This window comes from Erinaceus europaeus, chromosome 6 (assembly GCF_950295315.1).
Source record: "Erinaceus europaeus chromosome 6, mEriEur2.1, whole genome shotgun sequence".
In the NCBI taxonomy this organism is placed as follows: Eukaryota; Metazoa; Chordata; class Mammalia; order Eulipotyphla; family Erinaceidae; genus Erinaceus; species Erinaceus europaeus.
Genome location: NC_080167.1, coordinates 16,475,455 through 16,499,357, shown reverse-complemented (window position 1 = coordinate 16,499,357; position 23,903 = coordinate 16,475,455). Strand labels below are relative to the sequence as shown.

Genomic DNA, 23,903 nt, shown 5'->3' with positions numbered 1-23,903 from the left:
ATGTAGATGTGAGCCCCTTCTGTGAGCTCAGAGTCATCTGGGAAGAAGAAAACAGAGATGTGAGGAGGAGGGAGCTTTACTCTCCACTTGCCCCAACATGCACTCACTGAAACATCAGGGCAGACTTGGGTCTGGTTGGGAACTCACACTCTGAGCTTCCATCCCCAGCTTCAAAGGTGGGGAGAGGGTGGCTGAAAGGTGTCAGGAGACGGAGGCATCTAAGGAAGACTTGGTCTAACTTAGAACCTCATGACTGCCAGCACTGCAGCCCTAGAGGGCTGACCACTGAGACCTAATCTGACTCCTTCTCCCTTCTCCCCAGCACCCAATTCTCTCACCTTTGCCTATAGTGGGAGGGCTCCTGGCCAGGTGCCTGTCTGACCCTCTTACCTGGCTAGATGTCTGTCCATCCAGGTGTCAGACTGGTAGGTGTGCTGCCCGGCTGAGCCCAGGTTCCTGTTTTCTACCTTTTTACTCTTCGGTGGTCTCTGTGTTGGGGGGTGGCACAGCAGATGTGAGGTGCACTAACTGTGCAAGAGCACAGGCTCAAGCCTCCAGCCACCCTGTGGGAGTGCCATGCAGAGCGAGCTTCATGAGCAGTGGACCTGGACTGTGGACTTTCCTTCTCTCCCTCTCCCTCTCCCTCTCCCTCTCCCTCTCCCCTCCCTCTCCTTCTCTGTCTCTCACCCTCTATCTTTAAAAAAAAAAAAAAAAGAAAGTAAAAGCCTGCTGAGAGCAGTGGAACTGTGCAGGTGCTGAACCCCAGCAATAACCCTGGTGGGTGGGGGGTGGGGATGTTTATCTGCACACTGAATGTGTGAGAGCTGGAGTTTGCTGCTGGGGTCATGAGGCTCACATTCCCCCTGCTGTGAAGAAGATACAGGATCCTCTGTCTCTCCCATAGGTGGGGATTAAAGACCTGCCAGCCCTGGGTGTTGATTGAGGCTGGTACACCCAGTCCTTTCGGCATCCAGGGAGCCTTACTGCCAGGCGTATGTGGTGCTAAGGCTCAAACTCAGGACCTCAGTTCTGAGCAGGTTATACCTAGGCCCGTTCAATGGGTGGGGGACTGCCTGCTTGGTTGGAATACTCGCTCTTAGCAAGTCGATGGCATCCTGGTGGGTCTTCCTACAATATTTTCCTGATTTGCCACTGCTCATCAGATGGGAGGCTTCTCTGTGCTTCTGGCTGATTGCTTGCAACCTCTCTGAGGCTGACAAGATGCTGTCACAGCAAAGTCTTTGCCGTCTCGAGCAGGGGCTAGCACAGGCCAGTTCCTTCTCCAGAGAACAGATAAGGTGTGTTCTTCAAGCATTTAGTGGACTTTTTTCCCCTTTGATTTCTTTACTTATGATTGACTAGAGACAGGGAGAAATTGAGAGGGGAGGGAGAGAAACAGAGAGACACCTGCAGCCCTGCTTCACCACTTGTGGAGCTCCCCGCCCCCCAGGCTTGAGGGTCTTTGTGTACTGTATTGTGTGTGTTCAACCAGGGGCACCACCACCTGGTCCCTGGTGGGCTTTCCCTCCCTCCTCTCTCCCTTTCCCCCTGCCCCCTCCTCTGTTTTTAGAAAGTTTGCAAGTAGCAACCCCGGAGGAGGTACAGCAGTAGAGCTTGGAACTTGTGAGCAGAAGATCCTGAGTTAGATCCCCACCAACCCATGTGCCAGTGTGGTCTGGCCTCTTTCTCGTTCCTATCTCTTTATCTTTACCTTGTGAAATTTATTTCTGTTTGTTTTGACCACCAGGGTTATCGGTGGGGCTCAGTGCCTGCAAGATGACTACTGCTCCTGGCAGCCATTGTTTTTTTCCTTTCTTTCTTTCCTTCCTTCCTTCCTTCCTTCCTTCCTTCCTTCCTTCCTTCCTTCCTTCCTTCTAAAAGAGACAGAGAGAAATAAAAGAAGGAGGATAGAGAGAGAAAGTGAGATACCTGCAGCACTGCTCCACCAGTTATGAACATTGTAGGTGGGGGCTGAGAGCTTGAACCCAGGTCCTCACTCATGGAAGTATGCACACTGTACTGGGTGTGCTACTGCACAGTCCCTGTAGTCCCTTCTCATGAAAAAATTTAACCCCCTCCCTTTTTTTTTGCCTCCAGGGTTATTGCTAGGGCTCAGTGCCTGCACCATGAATCCATTGCTCCTGAAGGCCACTTTTCCCCCTTTTTGTTGCCCTTGTTGTTTATCACTGCTGTTATAATTATTGTTGTTAGTAGTATTGTTGTTATTGTTGTTGGATAGGATGGAGAGGGGGAGAGAAAGATAGACACCTGCAGACTTGCTTCACTGCCTGTGAAGCGATCCACCTGCAGGTGGAGAGCCGGGGCTCAAACTGGGAGCCTTAGGCTGATCCTTGCATTTCATGCCATGTGCGCTTAACCCACTGAGCCACTACCTGGTGCCCAAAAATTTTAAATCTTTAAAATAATAATAGTAGAACAGAATATATGTGGTCCAGGAGGTGGTGCGGTGGATAAAGCATTGTCCTTGCAAACATAAGGTCCTAAGGTCAATTCCTGGCACTGCATGTGCCAGAGTGATGCTCTGGTTCCCTCCTTCCATCATATATATATATATTTTAAATATATTCTCAGCAGCAATGGAAAATGAATGCTGGATTTGGAGCTCATGTGTTACCTGCCTCTGGGTGACAGAAGTATGTGGTAAAACATACAGCACCTAAAGTGCTTCACAGCACACACTTCTGATTAGCCAGCATTTATTGTAGTAAACAATCTTTAAAATTTATTTTATTGCCACCAGGGTTAGCACTGGGACTCAGTGCCTGCACAAATAAAATCCACCACTCCCAGAGGATTTTATTTTATTTTTTTAAATTTGATCAAACAGAGAAATTGAGATGGGAGGGGAAGATAAAGAGGGAGAAAGAGAGACACCTGAGGCACTGCTTCATCATTTCTGAACCCCCCTCCTGCAAGTGGAGACTGGGGGCCTGAGCAGTAAACTGTTTTTAAGATCTACTCACCATTTATTCATGTTTCGATGTTATCAACCACATTTGAGTTATTTCAACGAACCAGTATATTTCTATATTTTCTTGTGAAAAATTAAGTTGGTTTGTGAGATATACTTGGAAATGCACTTTTCTGTGGGACCTTGTGGTTTGTGGTTGCCGGCTTAGCTGGTGCTCCAAGGCCAACTTGTACCAAGACCATGTGCCCACTCAATTTATTTGCAGTTCAGTCTACCTGGAGTGCTCACTGCATGGAGGGATTTGTGTTTTTGGAGGTGCTTGAGCTGTCTGTCAACCAAAGTTAGAAGTTAATTTATTTTAAAAGGCTCCTGGAAGTCTTACTTGTGTTTATAAAAAAAATTTTAAAGGAAAACCTGGGACAGGTAAGCTAGCTCGTCTGAAAGGGCACCTGTTCTGCTGTGCCCAAGTCTTGAGACACAGGCTTGCCCCTGACACACCACGTGGGAGCAATACAGCACCGGAGGAGGCCTTGGTGTTGTGGCATCTCCCCTCTCTCCTTCTATCTGAAAAAAGTTGGCCTGGAGCATTGAAGCCCCAGTAATAACAAAGAATCAGAGAAAAAGGAGTCGGGCGGTAGCACAGCGGGTTAAGCGCATGTGGCGCAGAGCGCAAGGACCGAGGTAGGATACCGGTTCGAGCCCCCGGCTCCCCACCTGCAGGGGAGTTGCTTCACAGGTGGTGAAAGCAGGTCTGCAGGTGTCTATCTTTCTCTCTCCCTCTCTGTCTTCCCCTCCTTGCTCCATTTCTCTCTGTCCTATCTAACAACGACAACATCAATAACAATGAAAAACAACAAGGGCAAGAAAAGGGAAAATAAATTTAAAAATCATGTCATTAAAAAAAAAGATTATATAAAAAAAATCAGAAATAAAATGTTTTTAACCTTTCCCCAAACTATAGCAGGTCAGGAAGCAGCTCAACAAGAAAAGAGCAGGATTTTCAAGCATGAGGTCCTGAGTTCGAGCCTCAGTACTACATGTGCCAAGTGATAGTTTGGTCTCTCTCAAGAAATAAATCTAAAAACCAAAAACAAACAAGCAAACAAAAAAGCAAGCCTGTAATGTTAGATTTGTGTGCGTGCAAGTAATGAAGGTACACATTTTTGTAGTTTCAAAGTTGCACATAATAAGACATTATAAAAACATGAACGCTTTATTCCCTATTGCAAGCAAGCATGAATAATAAACTTAGGTTAAATGTTAAGTATGGCATGACAATTTCTTAAAATTTGTTTCTTTTTTTAAAATATTGTCTATATCTTTGATTTTCCAATGGGTGAGGGCAGGAGAAGAACAAATAAAACCTGGCTAGCCAAAAGGAAGCCCAGCCATAGCGGCCTGCAGTGGAGTGGGGATAGGAGTTCTCTGCAGGAATCTGGCCCTGGTCCCGTCTGCTATGCCTCCCTGTCCACCTGCCTTTGCAGAAAGTGACCCTCCTATCCTTTCTCTCCCAGGGCTCCTTGGTGAATTCTGTCATGGTTATTTAAGGACCCTCACCTAGAAGTCCCAACGTGCAGTTCCCCATTGCCGGGAAGGCTTGGACTCCAAGATGATTATAAAAGAATATCGGATTCCTCTGCCGATGACCGTGGAGGAGTACCGCATTGCCCAGCTCTACATGATACAGGTGGGTGACACAGACACCCCGACACATGCAGCCGAGTGGGCTGGGCTCATGGCCTTCACGCTCCTGGTAGGGCCACTGGGCTCTGGCTTCTGAGCATGATGCCAGCTGGGTGTCTCCCCAGCTGTCATGCTCTCTGCTTCTGCCTCTCAGCATCTCACTGATCAGAGAGGATCCTGGTGTTCAGTCTGCTCTCACTACCAGAACAGATGCCACCCATTTAAACATTTATTTCTCAGGGTTCTGGAGACTGGAAGTCCAAGGTCACTGTACTGGACAATTTGCTTGCTTGAGGTGGGGCCCCTTCTCATTGCATGGGGAGGGTCCAGGCACTCTCTGGGGTCTCTTCTTGTAAGGTTACTTATTCCATGTTTGTAGGCTGCCCCATTCTCATGGCCTAACCACTTCCTTAAGGGCCCCCTCTTGATATCATCACAATGGTGGTTGGGCTTCCACTTATGAATGGGGGGGGGGGAGTTGCACAAATACCCTATTTGACAGACAGGAGGGTGTAAGGCCCAGAGAGGTTAGGTGACTCACCTAGGAGTACACAGCTGTCTCCCATTCTTCCCCTACCACGCTGGCTGCCTGAGAAACACAGTGTACGCCTTGTGGCTGATTTACGGAGCAGCAGATGAGTATGAGGTGACAAGACAGAGAACATGGCTCCACCTCCAGGCCCTGCTACTCTCCCTACTCAGTGCAGGACTCTGGGATCCCAGGATCCAATCACACAGGGCCTGTGTGGCCAGACTTCACCCCAGCACCTGCTCTCTGGTGTCCTGTTCCACAAGGGTCCCTGTGCCAGCTTCCTCCCCTCCTCTTGCATATCCTTCAGCCTAGTTCATTGCACTGCTCAGCCAGCAGCTCTCCTCTGACTTGAGGGTTGACTAGCCCCTGGGGCATGTGCCATCAAATGGCCTCCACTTCCACCTGACCCTCCCTCCCTTTGACCAAGTTCAGGGAGTCATTTCTGAGCTACCCCGTTCCTTTTCAGGAAGAGCCCTGTGAAAGTCCAAGAGTCTGGTTAGGCCCCTAGCATAGGGAGTGAGGCTGGGAAAAGGAGGAAGGCCAGCTCGCCCTCTCTGGGGGGCTGTTTGCACCACGCTGCTTCAATAGCGCCACTCAATTCCCTCTTGAACCACTTACTCTAATTATTCCTAAAGAGTGAGAGAGAAGAGTCTTCCACTACCCTCCTCCCCCCCCCGCCCAACTCTGAGCACTCAGGAATCGCTCAGCCTCTTCAAGGACCAGGCTGATCTGTTAGATCTGCTGCATGCCCCACAGCCTCTCTAATTTCTATCCCCGCTGTGGGACCCTGATTTCACAGGTGCCTGAGCTCTGCCCAGCTGGGGGCATCAGGATCTGGGCTAATGGCTCAGCTCCAGGAGGGCCAGAGCTTTCTTTACCTGAGTGTTGAATCCTGTCGACTCTGGCTTTTCAAAAAATGGCACTGGCCACCTTCATACCCTCTTTTGAAGTTTTTTTTTTAAATTATCTACTTGATTTTTATGAGAAAGACCAGAACATGGCTGAGCTGTGGCATAAGCAGAGCTGGAAATTGAACCTGGGACCTATGTAAGGTGTGTGCTTTACTGCTGCACCATCTTTTTGCCTTTGAGGTGTTTTGCACCATTGTTCCTTATGCCTCCAATTGACATAATGTACCCTTGTCTCCCCACCCCCACACCATTGGTGACATCTCTCCTCACTGAGACCTGAGGGTAACAGGGGCCTGTTGACAGGCTTCCACAGCTGTGCCACACCATTGCCAGAGGGCCTGCTAAGTGCCATCTGGGTTGATTTCTCTTGCCTGGGGCCTCTGGTCTCCCTGGGCCCCTTCTGAGTGAAGGAACATGTGTGCAGGTGTGACATATCTTCTCTGGGCTAAAATAAAATCGTGAGGAGGCTGGGAGGTGGCTCAGAGGTTGAAGCCATGCCTGCTTGAGACTATGGCTTCACATCGGAGCACTGTGAACAGCACAGCAATGCTCTCCATCTCTCAGCATCATTCCCTCTCTCTCCAAAAGCAGAATAAAGAACTAGTCTGGGGGTCTCGGGCCGTAGCACAGCAGGTTAAGCACACGTGGCGCTGAAGCAGGTCTACAGGTGTCTGTCTTCCTCTCCCCCCTCTGTCTTCCCCTCTTCTCTCCATTTCTTTCTGTCCTATCCAACAATGACGACATCATCATCAACAACAATAATAACTACAACAACAAAACAACAAGGGTGGGAGTCGGGCAGTAGTGCAGCGGGTTAAGTACATGCAGTGCAAAACGCAAGGACCAGCATAAGGATCCCGGTTCGACCCCCTGGCTCCCCACCTGCAGGGGAGTCACTTCACAGGCGATGAAGCAGGTCTGCAGGTGTCTATCTTTCTCTCCCCTCTCTGTCTTCCCCTCCTGTCTCCATTTCTCTCTGTCCTAGCCAACAATGACAACAGCAACAACAACAACAATAATAACTACAACAACAATAAAAAACAAGAGCAACAAAAGGGAAAATAAATAAATAAATAAATAAATAAAAGTATTTTTTAAAAGGCAACAAAAGGGGGAAAAAACTGGTCTGGGGCAGCAGCTCAACAAAAGTACACATGTGCAAGTCCTCTGGATTCATTCCTTGGCTCCACATTAAAGAATAAGATTAAATTGTGAAATTGGGGTGAGCTACTGCCTCAGCTCCAAGTTTAACAAACAAATAAAAAAAAACTTATTTATGATAGAGGAGAGAGACAGAGAACCAGAGCATCATTCTGGCAAATGCGATGCCAGGAATTGAACGCAGGACCTCATGATTCTAAGTCTAGTGCTTAGCCATTGTGCAACCTCCTGGGATGCAACTTTCTTTTTTTTTTTTTTTATTGGAGGGTTAGGGTTTACAGTATGGATGTTGACTTATAGGCACATCAATACCCCATGACCCTTTTCACTCCCTCTCAATCCCACCCTCCCCAGAGTCTTTTGCTCTGATGCAGTCCTCCCTGCCCAGTCCAGTGTTTGCTCTGATGCAGTCCTCCCTGCCCAGTCCAATGTTTGCTCTGATGCAGTCCTTCCTGCCCAGTCCAATGTTTGCTCTGATGCAGTCCTCCCTGCCCAGTCCAATGTTTGCTCTGATGCAGCCCTCCCTGCCCAGTCCAATGTTTGCTCTGATGCAGCCCTCCCTGCCCAGTCCAATGTTTGCTCTGATGCAGCCCTCCCTGCCCAGTCCAGTGTTTGCTCTGATGCAGTCCTCCCTGCCCAGTCCAGTGTTTGCTCTGATGCAGTCCTCCCTGCCCAGTCCAATGTTTGCTCTGATGCAGTCCTCCCTGCCCAGTCCAATGTTTGCTCTGATGCAGTCCTCCCTGCCCAGTCCAGTGTTTGCTCTGATGCAGTCCTTCCTGCCCAGTCCAGTGTTTGCTCTGATGCAGTCCTTCCTGCCCAGTCCAGTGTTTGCTCTGATGCAGTCCTTCCTGCCCAGTCCAATGTTTGCTCTGATGCAGCCCTCCCTGCCCAGTCCAATGTTTGCTCTGATGCAGCCCTCCCTGCCCAGTCCAATGTTTGCTCTGATGCAGCCCTCCCTGCCCAGTCCAGTGTTTGCTCTGATGCAGCCCTCCCTGCCCAGTCCAGTGTTTGCTCTGATGCAGTCCTCCCTGCCCAGTCCAGTGTTTGCTCTGATGCAGTCCTCTCTGCCCAGTCCAGTGTTTGCTCTGATGCAGTCCTCCCTGCCCAGTCCAGTGTTTGCTCTGATGCAGTCCTCCCTGCCCAGTCCAGTGTTTGCTCTGATGCAGTCCTCCCTGCCCAGTCCAGTGTTTGCTCTGATGCAGTCCTCCCTGCCCAGTCCAGTGTTTGCTCTGATGCAGTCCTCCCTGCCCAGTCCAGTGTTTGCTCTGATGCAGTCCTCCCTGCCCAGTCCAGTGTTTGCTCTGATGCAGTCCTCCCTGCCCAGTCCAATGTTTGCTCTGATGCAGTCCTCCCTGCCCAGTCCAGTGTTTGCTCTGATGCAGTCCTCCCTGCCCAGTCCAGTGTTTGCTCTGATGCAGTCCTCCCTGCCCAGTCCAATGTTTGCTCTGATGCAGTCCTCCCTGCCCAGTCCAATGTTTGCTCTGATGCAGTCCTCCCTGCCCAGTCCAATGTTTGCTCTGATGCAGCCCTCCCTGCCCAGTCCAGTGTTTGCTCTGATGCAGCCTTCCCTGCCCAGTCCAGTGTTTGCTCTGATGCAGTCCTCCCTGCCCAGTCCAGTGTTTGCTCTGATGCAGTCCTCCCTGCCCAGTCCAGTGTTTGTTCTGATGCAGTCCTCCCTGCCCAGTCCAATGTTTGCTCTGATGCAGTCCTCCCTGCCCAGTCCAATGTTTGCTCTGATGCAGTCCTCCCTGCCCAGTCCAGTGTTTGCTCTGATGCAGTCCTCCCTGCCCAGTCCAGTGTTTGCTCTGATGCAGTCCTCCCTGCCCAGTCCAGTGTTTGCTCTGATGCAGTCCTCCCTGCCCAGTCCAGTGTTTGCTCTGATGCAGTCCTCCCTGCCCAGTCCAGTGTTTGCTCTGATGCAGTCCTCCCTGCCCAGTCCAGTGTTTGCTCTGATGCAGTCCTCCCTGCCCAGTCCAGTGTTTGCTCTGATGCAGTTCTCCCTGCCCAGTCCAGTGTTTGCTCTGATGCAGTCCTCCCTGCCCAGTCCAGTGTTTGCTCTGATGCAGTCCTCCCTGCCCAGTCCAATGTTTGCTCTGATGCAGTCCTCCCTGCCCAGTCCAGTGTTTGCTCTGATGCAGTCCTCCCTGCCCAGTCCAGTGTTTGCTCTGATGCAGTCCTCCCTGCCCAGTCCAATGTTTGCTCTGATGCAGTCCTCCCTGCCCAGTCCAATGTTTGCTCTGATGCAGTCCTCCCTGCCCAGTCCAATGTTTGCTCTGATGCAGCCCTCCCTGCCCAGTCCAGTGTTTGCTCTGATGCAGTCCTCCCTGCCCAGTCCAGTGTTTGCTCTGATGCAGTCCTCCCTGCCCAGTCCAGTGTTTGCTCTGATGCAGTCCTCCCTGCCCAGTCCAGTGTTTGTTCTGATGCAGTCCTCCCTGCCCAGTCCAATGTTTGCTCTGATGCAGTCCTCCCTGCCCAGTCCAATGTTTGCTCTGATGCAGTCCTCCCTGCCCAGTCCAGTGTTTGCTCTGATGCAGTCCTCCCTGCCCAGTCCAGTGTTTGCTCTGATGCAGTCCTCCCTGCCCAGTCCAGTGTTTGTTCTGATGCAGTCCTCCCTGCCCAGTCCAATGTTTGCTCTGATGCAGTCCTCCCTGCCCAGTCCAATGTTTGCTCTGATGCAGTCCTCCCTGCCCAGTCCAGTGTTTGCTCTGATGCAGTCCTCCCTGCCCAGTCCAGTGTTTGCTCTGATGCAGTCCTCCCTGCCCAGTCCAGTGTTTGCTCTGATGCAGTCCTCCCTGCCCAGTCCAGTGTTTGCTCTGATGCAGTCCTCCCTGCCCAGTCCAGTGTTTGCTCTGATGCAGTCCTCCCTGCCCAGTCCAGTGTTTGCTCTGATGCAGTCCTCCCTGCCCAGTCCAGTGTTTGCTCTGATGCAGTCCTCCCTGCCCAGTCCAATGTTTGCTCTGATGCAGTCCTCCCTGCCCAGTCCAATGTTTGCTCTGATGCAGTCCTCCCTGCCCAGTCCAGTGTTTGCTCTGATGCAGTCCTCCCTGCCCAGTCCAATGTTTGCTCTGATGCAGTCCTCCCTGCCCAGTCCAATGTTTGCTCTGATGCAGTCCTCCCTGCCCAGTCCAATGTTTGCTCTGATGCAGTCCTCCCTGCCCAGTCCAATGTTTGCTCTGATGCAGTCCTCCCTGCCCAGTCCAATGTTTGCTCTGATGCAGTCCTCCCTGCCCAGTCCAGTGTTTGCTCTGATGCAGTCCTCCCTGCCCAGTCCAGTGTTTGCTCTGATGCAGTCCTCCCTGCCCAGTCCAATGTTTGCTCTGATGCAGTCCTCCCTGCCCTGTCCAGTGTTTGCTTTGCATTCTCCTTTTCAGATTTGTTTCTCAAGTTTCACTTATAAGTGAAATCGTATGATATTTATCTTTCTTTTCTTTTTTTTTTTTTGACTTAACATGCCTTCAATTTCCATCCAGGATGAAGCAAAGGAGATGACATCATCATTTTTGGTAGCTGCATTTTATATATCTATATCTGTATCTATATCTATCTAGATATAGATAGAGATAGATAGATAGATATGTCACAATTTTCTTACCCACTTAGCTGTCATTGGACATTTGGGACAATATTGGGATATTACAAATTGTGCTACTATGAACATAACTGTACATAACTTTTTTCAGATGAGCGTGTTCATTTCCTTTAGGTATATCCCCAGGAAAAGAATTGCTGGAGCCATAGGGTAGGTCCATATCTTGTGTTCTGAGAAGTCTCCAGACTGTTACCCAGAGGTTTTACACCAGTTTGCATCCCCGCCAGCAGAGTAGAAGGATTCCTTTTTCTCCACATTTTTGCCAACATTTGTTGTTACTGTCCTTATTTACTTATTTACTTATTTATTTATTTATTTATTTTTGCCTCCAGGGTTATCACTAGGGCTCGGTGCCTGCACCATGAATGCCCTGCTCCTGGAGGCCATTTTCCCCATTTTTTGTTGCCCTTGTTGTTATAGTCCCTGTTATTGTTATTGTTGCCATTGATGTTGGATAGGACAGAGAGAAATCGAGAGAGGAGGGAAAACAGAGGGGGAGAGAAAGATAGACACCTGCAGACCTGCTTCGCCTCCTGTGAAGAGACCCTCCTGCAGGTGGGGAGCCAGGAGCTCGAAGTGGGGTCCTTATGCCGGTCCTTGCCTTCATGCCATGTGCACTTAACCCTCTGCGCTACTGCCCGACCGCCATTACTGTCCTTTCTAATGTATGACATTCTTACAGGTATAACGTGGTATCTCGTTGCTTTTGTTTTTCTCTGACAATCAGTGACTTGTAGCATTGGTCTTTGAAGCAATTGTACTTTTTAAAATTGTCATCAGAGTTTTCACTGAGGCTATGTGCTTGCATGATTCTGCATTCTTGGTGGATTTTTTTTCGCTATAGAGTGAGAAGGGAGATCTCACAGCACTGCTCCACCATCTGTGAGGTTTTTCCCTTGTATGACTCTTCCATGTGGGGGCCAAGGTCTCAAGCCCAGGTCCTTCTACATGGAAAAAAATGTGTGTTCTGTTGGGTTAGTTTTCTCCCTCCACCCAAGTTTAACGTTTCATTTTAAAGCTACTTTCCCCCCTGATTTTTAAAACTTTATTTATTGGTAGTTGGGCGGTAGTGAAGCAGGTTAAGCGCACATGGTGCAAAGAGCATAAGGATCCCGGTTCAAGCCCCCAGTTTCCCACCTACAGGGGAGTCGCTTCACAGGCAGTGAAGCAGGTCTGCAGGTGTCTATCTTTCTCTCCCCCTCTCTGTCTTCCCCTCCTCTCTCCATTTCTCTCTGTCCTATCCAACAACGATGACCTCAATAACAACAACAACAATAACTATAACAACAATAAAAAATAAGGGCAACAAAAAAGGAATAGATAAATAAATAAATAAATAAACAAATATTAAAAAATTATTTTAGGGAGTCAGGTGGTAGCGCAGCAGGTTAAGTGTACGTGGTGCAAAGCGCAAGGACCTGCATAAGGATCCAGAGCAACAAAAGGGAAAATAAATAAATATTTTTTAAAAATTAAACTAAGAATTAAAAAAATTATTTTAAAAACTTTATTTATTTATTTATTTTGCCTCCAGGTTTATTGCTCTGTGCCTGCATTAGGAATCCACTGCTCCTGGAGGCCATTTTTTTCCCATTTTTGTTGTTATTGTTCTTATTGCTGCTGTTGTTGTTGTATAGGACATAAATAAATGGAGAGAGGAGGGAAAGACAGAGAGGGGGTGAGAAAGACAGACATCTGCAGACCTGCTTCACCACTGTGAAGCGACTCCCCTGCAGGTGGGGAGCCCGGGGGCTCAAACCGGGATCCTTACGCTGGTCCTTGCCCTTTGTGCCACGTGAGCTTAACCTGCTGCGCTACTGCCTGACTCCCTTAACTATTTAAGGAACCCCTAACCTGCTTCCATAGCAGCTGTAGTCTTTTGCATTCCCAACAGCTATGTGAGGGTTCCAGCTTCTCTGCACTTCACCATCACTTGTTATCTACACCTTAGATTCCCATTGCTGCCATCCTAGTGGGTGTCGTTGTGTTTAGGAATAAGGAACCCCAATGAATCAGAACCCTCCTGCCCACTCTCCCTTTTGAGCCATCTCAGAGCTGCATCCCTCAGTGGCATCTCTGATCCATATCAGGAAGGTGACATTGTTTCTCTGTCTACATCCCCGCAGTGGTCCTGTGTATCTGTCCTACACCTGTCACCGAGCACTTGAAACCTTTCAGTGGTTTTCTGTCTGAGCTCCTCCATGCCAAACAGAGAGCTCCTTGGAGCAGAGAAGGCAGCTGTGTTTCCTGGCAGCTGGGCTCCTGTCTTCATGGGTATGCATGGGGCACTCCCATCCTCTGTGGCCCAGGCTCTGGCATGCATATGCACACACACACACACACACACACACACACACACACACACACACACAGAGAGAGAGAGAGAGAGAGAGAGAGCTGCACACACCCCACTTCTGTCCACTAGAGAACTGCCCCCAGAGGAACACTTGATACAGCTCAGTCCCTTCCCTAAAAGCCTTGCAAATGCTTCAGGGAGAGTTCTGATTCTTGGGGTTATGCATGTCTACTCAGAGACTCCAGATCAGGCATATTTCAGCTGAGACTGATATGATCTGTTGTTGTTTGTGGTGCTGGGGCCTCAAAGTGAGATTCCATTGCTTTTTTTCTTTTTCTTTTTAGTTCAGATATATAGAAAGAGATAGAGAATGGGAGGGAAAGACACTACAGCACTGTTCCACCATCCATAGAGCTTCCCCAGGTGCTGTGGTGCTCCTGTATAGGGCTAGAACTCCTACTAGGGGCTTCATGCATGGCAAGCTCACTGTACTGGGTGAGCTAACTCTCAGCCTCTAATGTGATTCAGTTACAGGTGACGGTAGAACCGATGAGTGTGGTCTGTTGGAGAAAGCCTTTATCCCTGTGGGAGTATGGACCAAAGATCTCTATGGGGCGCAGAAGGATGAAGGTCTGGCTTCTGTAATTGCTTCTCTGCTGGACATGGGCATTGGCAGGTCAATCCATACCCCCAGCCTGTCTGTGCTTTCCCTAGTGTGGTATGGCTCTGGGGAGATGGGGTTCCAGAACACATTGGTATGGTCGTAAAATGTTTATTTATTGCTATTATTTCTTAAAGATGTATCAGTTTTTTCCACTAGGGTTATCATTGGGGCTCCCTGCCTGCAGGACTCCAGCATTCCTTATGGCCTTTTCCTTTCCTTTTTTTTTATTAGTGATTTAATAATGATTAATAAGGTTCTAAGATAACAGAGGTATAACTCCATACAGTTTTCACCACCAGAGTTCTGTGTCCCATCCCCTCCATTGGAAAGTTCCCTATTCTTTATCCATCTGGGAATATGAACCAAAATTTATTTATGGGGTACAGAAGGTATAAGGTCTGGCTTCTGTAGTTGCTTCTCCACTAGACATGGGTGTTGGCAGGTCGATCCATACCTCCCAGCCTGTTTTTATATTTCCCTAGTGGAGCAGGCCTCTAGAGAAGTGAGGTTCTGGGACACATTGGTGAGGTTGTCTGCCCAGGGAAGTCTGGATGACATCATAGTAGTGTCTGCAACTTGGTGACTGAAAGGTGTTATTGTTTAATAAGCAGAAACCCAAAGATAAGAATAGAGCAGATGAAATTAGGGGTCTTTGTGTGGGAAGAAGCTAGGAAGTCTATCTTAGGTATGTAAGGGGCCCATGACTTTAGTAATTTTTAAATTTATTTATTTTCCCTTTTGTTACCCTTGTTAATTTTTTTATTGTTGTTGTAGTTATTGTTGTTATTGATGTCGTTGTTAGATAAGACAGAGAGAAATGGAGAGAGATGGGGAAGACAGAGAGAGGGAGAGAAAGATAGACACCTGCAGACCTGCTTCATCACCTGTAAAGTGACTCCCCTGCATGTGGGGAGCTGGGCTCAAACCAGGATCCTTAAGCCGGTCTTTGCACTTGGCACCATGTGCGCTTAACCTGCTGCACTACCACCCGACTCCTGACTTTAGTAATTTTTGCCTGAGCCTTATAGCTAACATGCAAGTGGACTAAAAGTACTGTCTGGGAAGATGGTGTCAGAGTTGAGGCTAGGCCTAGAAAGCTGGGTTAGGGCAGAGAGGAGTTCCCAAATACGAGGAAAATATGTAAGTACCATTAACTGTTAACCCCATCGATCTAACCTTGGGCCCATATCTGTTCATATTTAGCCTTGTGGCCTTCTTCTTTCTCTCGTTTCCTTCCTTTTTTTCTTTCTTTCTTTAACCAGTCTTTTAAAAAATGAAGTTAAAAAAATTCTGCAAAAGTGGGAGCTTCAATGTGTGAGTAAATGGCCTAGGTGCTCTCTCTCTCTCTCTCTCTTTCTCTTTCTCTCTTTCTCTCTCTTCCCACATGTACTTCAACTCGTGGGTGTTTTCAGTTTTTCTTCATAAAGTTTAAAATTCCTGAAAATAAAAATAAAATGAAATTAAGGACTTTCGGGGGGCTGGGCAGTGGTGCAGTCAGTAGAGCACACATGTTACATGACTCAAGAATCCAGGTTTACAGGGCTGGGCCTGTGGCACACCTGGTTAAGTACACATAATGCTAAGTTTTTGGTCCCCCACCTGCAGGGTGGGAGGCTTCACAAATGGTGAAGCAGATCTACAGGTATTTCTCTTTTTCACTCTCTACATGCCCTTTCCTTCTCCATTTTCTGTATCTATCAAAAATAAATAAATAATTTAAATAATATTTAATATTTAATTTTTTTACTTTAAAAAATTGGGGGTGGGTGGGTAGAGTGGGGATAGGAGAGTAGCACAGTCCTAGAGGTTCCAAGTTCAATCCCTGGCACCACCATTAGCCAGAGCTGAGCAATGCTCTATTCATGAAAATAATAGAGGCCAGGTGTTGGCTCACTTGGTTGAGCACATGTTCATTCTTTTTTTTTCTAAGTTTTTTAAAATTTATTTATTTATTCCCTTTTGTTGCTTTTGTTGTTTTATTGTTGTAGTATTATTGTTGTCATCGTTGTTGGATAGGACAGAGAGAAATTGAGAGAGGAGGGAAAACAGAAGGGGAGAGAAAGACAGACACCTGCAGATCTGCTTCACTGCTTGTGAAGCGACTCCCCTGCAGGTGGGGAGCTAGGGGCTTGAACCGGGATCCTTATGCTGGTCCTTGTGCTTTGCGCCACCTGCGCTTAACCCACTGCACTACAGCCCGACTCCTGTTAATTCTTTTAATTATATTTATTTATTTGGTAGAGACAGCCAGAAATGGAGAGGGAAGGGGGAGGTAGAGAGATGGAGACACCTGCAGCACTGCTAGCATCTCTAGCAAAGCTTTGCCCCTGCAGATGGGGACCAGGGACTTGAATCTGGGTCCTTGTGCATTGTAATGTGGGTTCAACCAGATGAGCCAACATCTGGCCCCATGCATGTTATTGTGTTTGAAGAACCCATTTCAACCCTCTGCCTCCCATCTGCAGGGGAAAACTTCACATTGGTGGAGCTGTGTTGCAGGTGTCTCTTCAAGTGCAGGAACATGTTTAATTTTCCATTTAAGTTTCTAATTTCTTTCAGCCATGTTTCATAGTTTCTATGTGCAAATATTTTACCACCTAGATTACAATTATTTCTACTTATTTCATTATTTTGATATTGTTGTAACTGGAAATGACTTTTCAGATTTCCTTTTTGCATTATTTATGTGTTGATTTTATATCATACAATGTTTAATTGGTGTGTTAAGTCTGAGAAGATTTAGGGGGATTCCTCAGTCTTTTTTGTATAGTCAGGTTTTGTCAGACTGGGGAGATAGCACAGACCTTCATGTCTGAAGCTCCCCAGGTTCAATCCATAGCACCACCATAAGCCGTAGCTGAGCAATTCTCTGGAAAAAAATAAGTAAATAAAAGTTGTATTGTTGACAAATCATGATATCATGGATACCTCTTCTTATTTCTTTTTCTTGCCTAATTCCTTTGACCGGCACCTCCAGTATCATGTTCAATAGAACTAAGAAAGTTGAGGGGCCAGGTGGTGGTGCACCTGGTTGAGTACACATATTACAATGTACAAGGACCCGGCTTCAAGCCTCTGGTCCCCACCTGCAGGGGGAAGCTTTTCGAGTGGTAAAGCAGTGTTGCAGGTGTCTCTCTCTGTCTCTCTTCCTCTTTATCACCCCCTTCCTTCTCGATTTCCAGCTGTCTCTATCCAATAAATAAATAAAGATTAAAAATGTAGTGAGATAGTTGATACTCTCTTGTTCCTGACCTCAGAAGTACTTCTGGTGCTGGGACAGGCAGGAGTCAGAGTGGAAGAGCTGGCATGGGCAGTGCTGGGGCTCTGAGGGAGCCAGGGCTGTGCCATGGAGAGCCTGGAATTGGGTTTGTGGGTCTCCAAGTGACTCACCTCCCATTCAGCACTGTAGACCCAATCTCCCTAGCGCTGGGTGCTCCAACACTACCATCCCACACTAAAGGCGCCTTTGTCCCCACAGAAGAAGAGCCGCAATGAGACGTATGGTGAAGGCAGCGGCGTGGAGATCCTGGAGAACCGGCCGTACACCGATGGCCCTGGCGGCTCTGGACAGTACACGCACAAGGTGTACCACGTGGGCATGCACATCCCCAGCTGGTTCCGCTCCATCCTGCCCAAGGCGGCCCTGCGGGTGGTGGAGGAGTCCTGGAATGCCTACCCCTACACCCGGACCCGGTGAGCCTGCCCCACCCCGTGGTGTAGATCCTGGTGGGGCCGCCCTGCAGATAGACCCACCTTGCACACCCCCAAGAACCCAGGTTCCCAGCACACTAAGCCTTGTTCCAGGTGGCGCCTTTCAGGTCCCCCAAGGAACAGGCAGGCAGGGAAAGGGTGTACCCCTACTGCCTCACTCCTGCCCAAGGGAGGACCCTGCTGGGTGTGGACAGATAAGGGGTTGCCCCTACTTGCTTCAGTTCCTGTGCTCCCAGGGCTTCCTCCTCACTCTGGTGAGAACTGGGAGCTTGCTTAGAGGGGTCTACTGAGGGTCTTCTTCTTCCTCCTTGGCATGGGATCACTCATTTCCAGCAAGGGGTCTCTGCCCGCTGCACCACCTGCATGGGAGTCTTAGGGAGGCATGGGATGAGTATGTCACCCAGGGTGCTGGGTTTGAATCCAACCCACCGGGCCACATACCATAACTAGTGTCTGTGCATGCCTGCATCCACTCCATCCTCACGCACATCCACAGTGGACACACTGCTTCCAGTAGCAGCCAAAGGGCGGGGCAGCTTCCTGGTCTGTTCCCTCCTGCTTCCAAACCATGCCTTCCACATCCAGTTTTGGCTTATCTGGGGAAGCAGGCAGAGGTGTATGGTGCCCATCCTGCTTGCCAGCACAGTGGGGTCCAGCAGTCTCTGCCCAGCCACCCACACCCACCCCTTCCAAACTAAGCCCCTGGTGAGTTTCTCCTCCCCCCACAGGTTCACCTGCCCTTTTGTGGAGAAATTCTCCATCGACATCGAGACCTTCTATAAAACTGATGCCGGAGAAAACTCTGATGTGTTCAGTCTCTCGCCTGTAGAGAAGAACCAGCTGACAATCGGTAACTCCTCCCGCAGCAACCCACCCTGGAGGTGCCACAGGCCTGCCTGTTGTGGGTCCTGCCCTAGGGCAAGGGGTGAAGGGGGAGGTCAGAGTCTGAGCAAGCCCTAAAAAAAAAAAGATTTAAAACAACAAGGGCAATAAAAGGGAATAAATAAATAAAATAAATATTAAAAAAAGATTTATGGGAGTTGGGTGGTAGCACAGCTGGTTAAGCGCATGTGGCACAAAGTGCAAGGACCAGCATAAGGATCCCGGTTCAAGCCCCCAGTTCCCCACCTGCAAAGGAGTCGCTTCACAAGCGGTGAAGCAGGTCTGCAGGTATCTATCTTTCTCTCCCCCTCTCTGTCTGCCCTTCCTTTCTCTATTCTCTCTGGCCTATCCAACAATGACGACATCAATAACAACAATGACTACAACAATAAAAAACAAGGGCAACAAAAGGGAATAAATAAATAAATATGTTTTTTTAAAAGCCTGCTTCTAGCTCTGACCTGGGTTCAGGTTTAAAAAAAAAAAAGATTTATTTATTAGTGGTGGGATGGAATGGGGGAGAGTAGGAGAGGGAAGAATAAGAACCAGAGCATCATTCTGGCACATGCAAACTCAGGACCTCACATTTGAGAATCCAATGCTTTTGCCACTGTGCCACTTTCTGAACTGCTGAAATTTTCTTCAAGAGAGGCCAAGAACCAGAAGTTCCATGTGAAATCTTCCATTTCCTCAACACAAGCAACAAGTGAAAAGGTTTTTGTCAGTAAACATTTTCAGCTAAGCACACACACATACCCACAGGCCAGCTCCACACAGCAGCCCCAGTCCAAGGCCTCTGGGCTCCCCATCCAAAGGAGCCACTGCTGGGAGCCTCACCTGGCACCGGACAGGTGGCTGTCAGCCACCCTCAGTCCCTGGTGGATGTAGGAGGGTTCCCCTGAAGCCCTTTCTCAGTTTCTCCCTCCCACTGGAGTTTCAGGCCCCACTGAGGTTTGGGAGCCCTCTTTAGAGAATGTTATACAAAGTGCCTGATTAAACACGGAGATTTATCATCTCACTGTCTGAAGCCAGAGGGCGAGAGCAAGGTGTTGGCAGGGCTGACTCCACCTGGAGTCCCCAGAAAGAGTGTCCTGTGCTGCTCTCTGCCACCCTGACTTGCAGATCATCACTCGGCCTCTCCCTCCACCCACAGGTGGCATTTCCCGTGTGTGATTTCACTACTCCTAGAAGCTTTTTCATTCATTAGAGAGACAGAGAGAGGAAGAGACAAACACAGCAATGTAGTTTCCACTGGTGACATAGAACTTCCCATATGGTGTTGGCAGGCAGACCTAGAGCCACTCAGAAGACAGTGCATACACTATGCCTGGTGAGCTGTCTCTCTGGCCACAACCCCCCCCCCCCTTTTTTCCACCAAGGTTAATGCTGGAACTCAGTAGTGCCTGCATAATGAATCCACAGCTTGGATTTTTTTTTTCTTTTTCTTCCTTCCTTCCTTTCTTTCTTTCTTTCTTTTTTTTTTTTTTTTGTCTCTAGGGTTATCGCTGGGGCTTGGTGCCTACACTGCTCCTGGAGATCATTTTTCCCATTTTTGTTGCCCTTGTTGTTATTGCTGTTGCTACTGTTGTTGGCTAAGACAGGGAGAAATTGAGAGAGGAGGGAAAGACAGAGGGGGAGAGAAAGATAGACACCTGCAGACATGCTTCACCACTTGTTAAGTGACCCCCCTGCAGGTGGGGAGCCGGGGGCTCAAACTGGGATCCTTCTGCCGGTCCGGGTGCTCCACGCCATGTGTGCTTAACCTGGTGTGCTACCTCCTGGCCCTCCTTTTTCTTTTTGATAGCGAATGAGAGACAGAGAGAAATAGAGAAGGAGAAATAGAGACACAGAGACACCTACAACACTTCTTCACCACTTGTGAAGCCTCCCCTCTGCTGACCAGGACCGAGGGCTTGAACCTGGGTCTTTGCTCATAGTATTGTGTGTGCTCTATCAGATGAGCCACCACCCAGCTCCCTATTTTTCATAGACACACTATCCCTGTTGGCTCAGGCTCACCCTAGTGAGTTTCTTCAGATAGCAGTGGGAAGACAGAGAGGGTAACAGAAGGAAGAAGGAGAGACGCTACAGCAATGAAGGTCCCCTTACACAGTGCTCTCATGTAGTAACTGGGGGCACAAACCCAATCACTGCACATGGCAAAAGCATGCACTCTATTTGGTGAGCCATAGCCTGGCCTCTCTTTTTTCTTAGTTCAACTACTTCTTAAAGTCTTATATCCAAAGAAAAGTCACAGTTTGAGGAACTGAGAGGTCAGAACTCCAGCATGTTGGGGGGGGGGGGGCAATCAACAGGGGAGAGAGGGACCCAGCAGGACATGGGCTGTCTCATGTGGCCAACCTCAGACACTGCTGGGGTTCTCTCCAAAGGTGTTCATAGTGCTTCTGAAGCTCCAGCACTCCCCTTGGTGGCCTTTGTTTCCCCAAGGTGACTAGACATGTGGTCTGCTCCAGAATTGTGACCTCTAGACCAACCATAGCCGACAGCTCCCTTCCAGTCTCTTTGCTTCACATCTGTCTTGGAGGAGTTCCTTGCAGGTCCATCCATCTGTGTCCCCTGGTTCCAAGCCCAGATTCCACCTCCCTGCAGTTCCTACAGTTCCACCTCCCTGCAGGGTTCTCTCCCACCCCCCTCCTCCACCACCTCCCCACATAGTCCCCCACTTTTGGGACAAGTAGCACATTTTTTCCTGTCATGTTATCAACCTCACTGTTCTCCTGCAGCCACCTTTTGGGGGAGGCTTTTCCCAGCCCCCACCCCACCCCACACCTCCTGTATAAATTTGTCTCTTCCATGACCATCCTGGACACCCCACCACCCCACCACTGCTTTGGCAGGTGGTGGAATGCACCCCAAACATGGGGTTTGCAGAAAAGGTTTGAAGAGGCCACAAGGAAAGGTGCAGCCTCAGGTCTGGGAGGGTGGCAGGGGTCAGGGGTCAGAGCAGCACTGTCATCCCCAGGACTGACCTCATGGCACATTAAATACCCTGCAGGGATTTGGGGGTGATGGGGGTGTGAGTTGACAGGATGGGGAAATGGGGAAATGGGGGTTGGGGTTGGGGCAAAGGTGACCACATGCAGGGTCTCCCCACAGACTTCATTGACATTGTCAAGGACCCCGTGCCCCCCAACGAGTACAGGACGGAAGAGGACCCCAAGCTGTTCCACTCAGTCAAGACGCAGCGGGGGCCTCTCTCTGACAACTGGATTGAGGAGTACAAGCAGCAAGTGTTTCCCATCATGTGTGCCTACAAGCTGTGCAAGGTGGAGTTCCGCTACTGGGGCATGCAGTCCAAGATCGAGCGGTTCATCCACGACACGGGTGAGCCCCTGTCCCCGCCTAAACTGGGACCTAAACTCCCCTCTTCCCAGTGGGGAACCCCCCAGCCCAGGTGCAGTTTCCTGCCTGCTTTATCTCACCCACCCATCAGCACTCACCACAGCACCTGTTACGCAATGGGGCTGAGAGCCAGGGGTCCTTCTCAGCTAGTGCTAACCCCAGTCCCCCTCCTCAGGGCTCTCAGCTCCCTAGCTGTCCCCCAGGACCCAGGGCCATCTCTGTCCTGCATGGGTGGTGTGGGCAGGATGACTTATTTCTCCTGATGTTTTCTTAGGCCAGTGTGCAGAGGCCTAATTATCTGTGCTATCCACACAGATTGTTGAAAAAGAACAGGTTTATGAGTTCAAAGAGCCATGTTCTCATTTCTAGAATACTCCACCACCCCAGGCTCTTTTGTTCCTGTTCACAGTTGTTCCCACCCCCACCGCAACCCAAGACAACCCCATCTGCTTTTTTTATTGATTTAATAATGATTGACAAGATTGTAGGAAAGAGGGGTACAGTTCCATATGGTTCCCACCACCAGACTTCTGTACCCCATCTCCTCCAGTGGAAGGTTCCCTATTCTTTATCTCTCTGAAAGTGTGGACCCAGGATCATTATGGGGTACAGAGGGTGGGAGGTCTGGCTTCTGTAATTGCTTCTCCACTGGACATGGGCATTGGCAGGCTGATCCACACTCTCAGCCTGTTTCTATCTTTCCCGAGTGGGGCAGGGCTCTGGAGAGGCGGGGTTCCAGGGTACATTGGTGATACTGTCTGCCCAGTGATGTCAGGTTGGCATCATGGTAGCAACTGCAATTTGGTGGCTGAAAAACATTAAGATATAAAGCAGAACAAATTGTTTAATGATCAAGAACCTAAAGGTCAGAATAGAGCAGAAGAGATTTGGCATCTCCCTATCTTTCTGTTTAATTTTCATACCTTCAAAGTATATAAATACCTTTTTTTTTTTGCCATTAGGGTTATCACTGAAGCTTGATGCCTATACGTGACTTCATTACCATTTCCCAATGGCCTTTCTTCTTTCTTTCTTTTTTTTTTTATTATTGGGAAGATTAATCATTTATAGTAAATAGAACTTGTGTAAAATTTCTCAGTTTTCTGCAAAATACTCACCCCCAACCTAGGTCTTCCTCCACCACCATGGACCAGGACCTGAACACCCTCCACCCCCAGAGTCCTTTACTTTGGTGCACTACACCAAACCCAGTTTAAGTTCTGCTTTGTGTTTCAACTTCTGTTGTTATTTCTCAGCTTCTGTTAATGAGTGAGATCATCCATATTCATCCTTCTCTTTCTGGCTTATCTCACTTAACATTATTCCTTCAAGCTTCATCCAAGAGGAGGTGAAGAAGGTGGCTTCATCTGTCTTTTTTTCCCTAATTCATTGTTCTTAATAGCTGAGAAGTATTCCATTGTGTACATATGCCCCAGCTTCCTTAGCCGATCATCTGCTGTTGAACATCTAAGTAGCTTCCAGGTTTGGGCTATTACAAATCATCCTGCTATGAACATTGCACAGGTCTTTCAAGATGAGTATGTTTTCTTTTTATAGAGGGCAAGAGATAGAAGAGGAAACAGAGACAGAGAGAAAAAGAGACACATTTAGTATTACTCCACCACTTTTGAAGCTTTCTCCCTGCAGATGGGGACCAGGCACTTGGACCCTAGCCCATGCATTTGGTATATAGGTACTTTTAATAGACTGTATACACAAGATACACATATATGTTCCATTAAAATATTTTTAATATTTATTTATACCCTTTTGTTGCCCTTGTTTTATTGCTGTAGTTTTATTGTTATTATTGATGTCATCGTTGTTGGATAGGACAGAGACAGAGAGGGGGAGAGAAAGATAGACACTTGCAGACCTGCTTCACCACCTATGAAGCAACTTCCCTCCATGTGGGGAGCCGGGGGCTCGAACTGGGATCCTTATACCAGTCCTTGTGCTTTGCGCCACCTGCACTTAACCCGCTGCACTACCTCCTGACTCCCTTCTATTAAAATATTTTTAAGAGAATGCTTTTAATGAAAAGCAACAACTGGGCACCAAGAGTCCTGGGTTCATGGTCCAGGAGGTGACACAGTGGATAAAGCATTGGACTCTCAAGCCTGAGGTCCTGAGTTCAATCCCTGGCAGCACATGTACCAGAGTGATCTCTGATTCTTTC

At 48.6% G+C, this 23,903-nt stretch overlaps 1 protein-coding gene across 11 annotated transcripts in view; it reads left to right on the top strand.

Annotated features, from left to right (window-relative positions):
* The window catches only part of PITPNM2 (phosphatidylinositol transfer protein membrane associated 2), a 174,469-nt gene that overhangs the window by 129,213 nt on the left and 21,353 nt on the right, over nucleotides 1-23,903 (top strand). For 10 of the 11 annotated variants that reach the window (XM_060193193.1, XM_060193195.1, XM_060193197.1 and 7 more), the window contains exons 2-5: nucleotides 4,447-4,619; nucleotides 17,247-17,461; nucleotides 18,208-18,329; nucleotides 21,479-21,706. In XM_060193193.1, the coding sequence (XP_060049176.1) occupies nucleotides 4,542-4,619; nucleotides 17,247-17,461; nucleotides 18,208-18,329; nucleotides 21,479-21,706 (643 nt within the window). In that variant the 5' untranslated portion in view covers nucleotides 4,447-4,541. Of the gene's footprint in view, nucleotides 1-4,441; nucleotides 4,620-17,246; nucleotides 17,462-18,207; nucleotides 18,330-21,478; nucleotides 21,707-23,903 lie in introns of those variants that run through there. The other variant, XM_060193194.1, reaches the window with a different exon arrangement.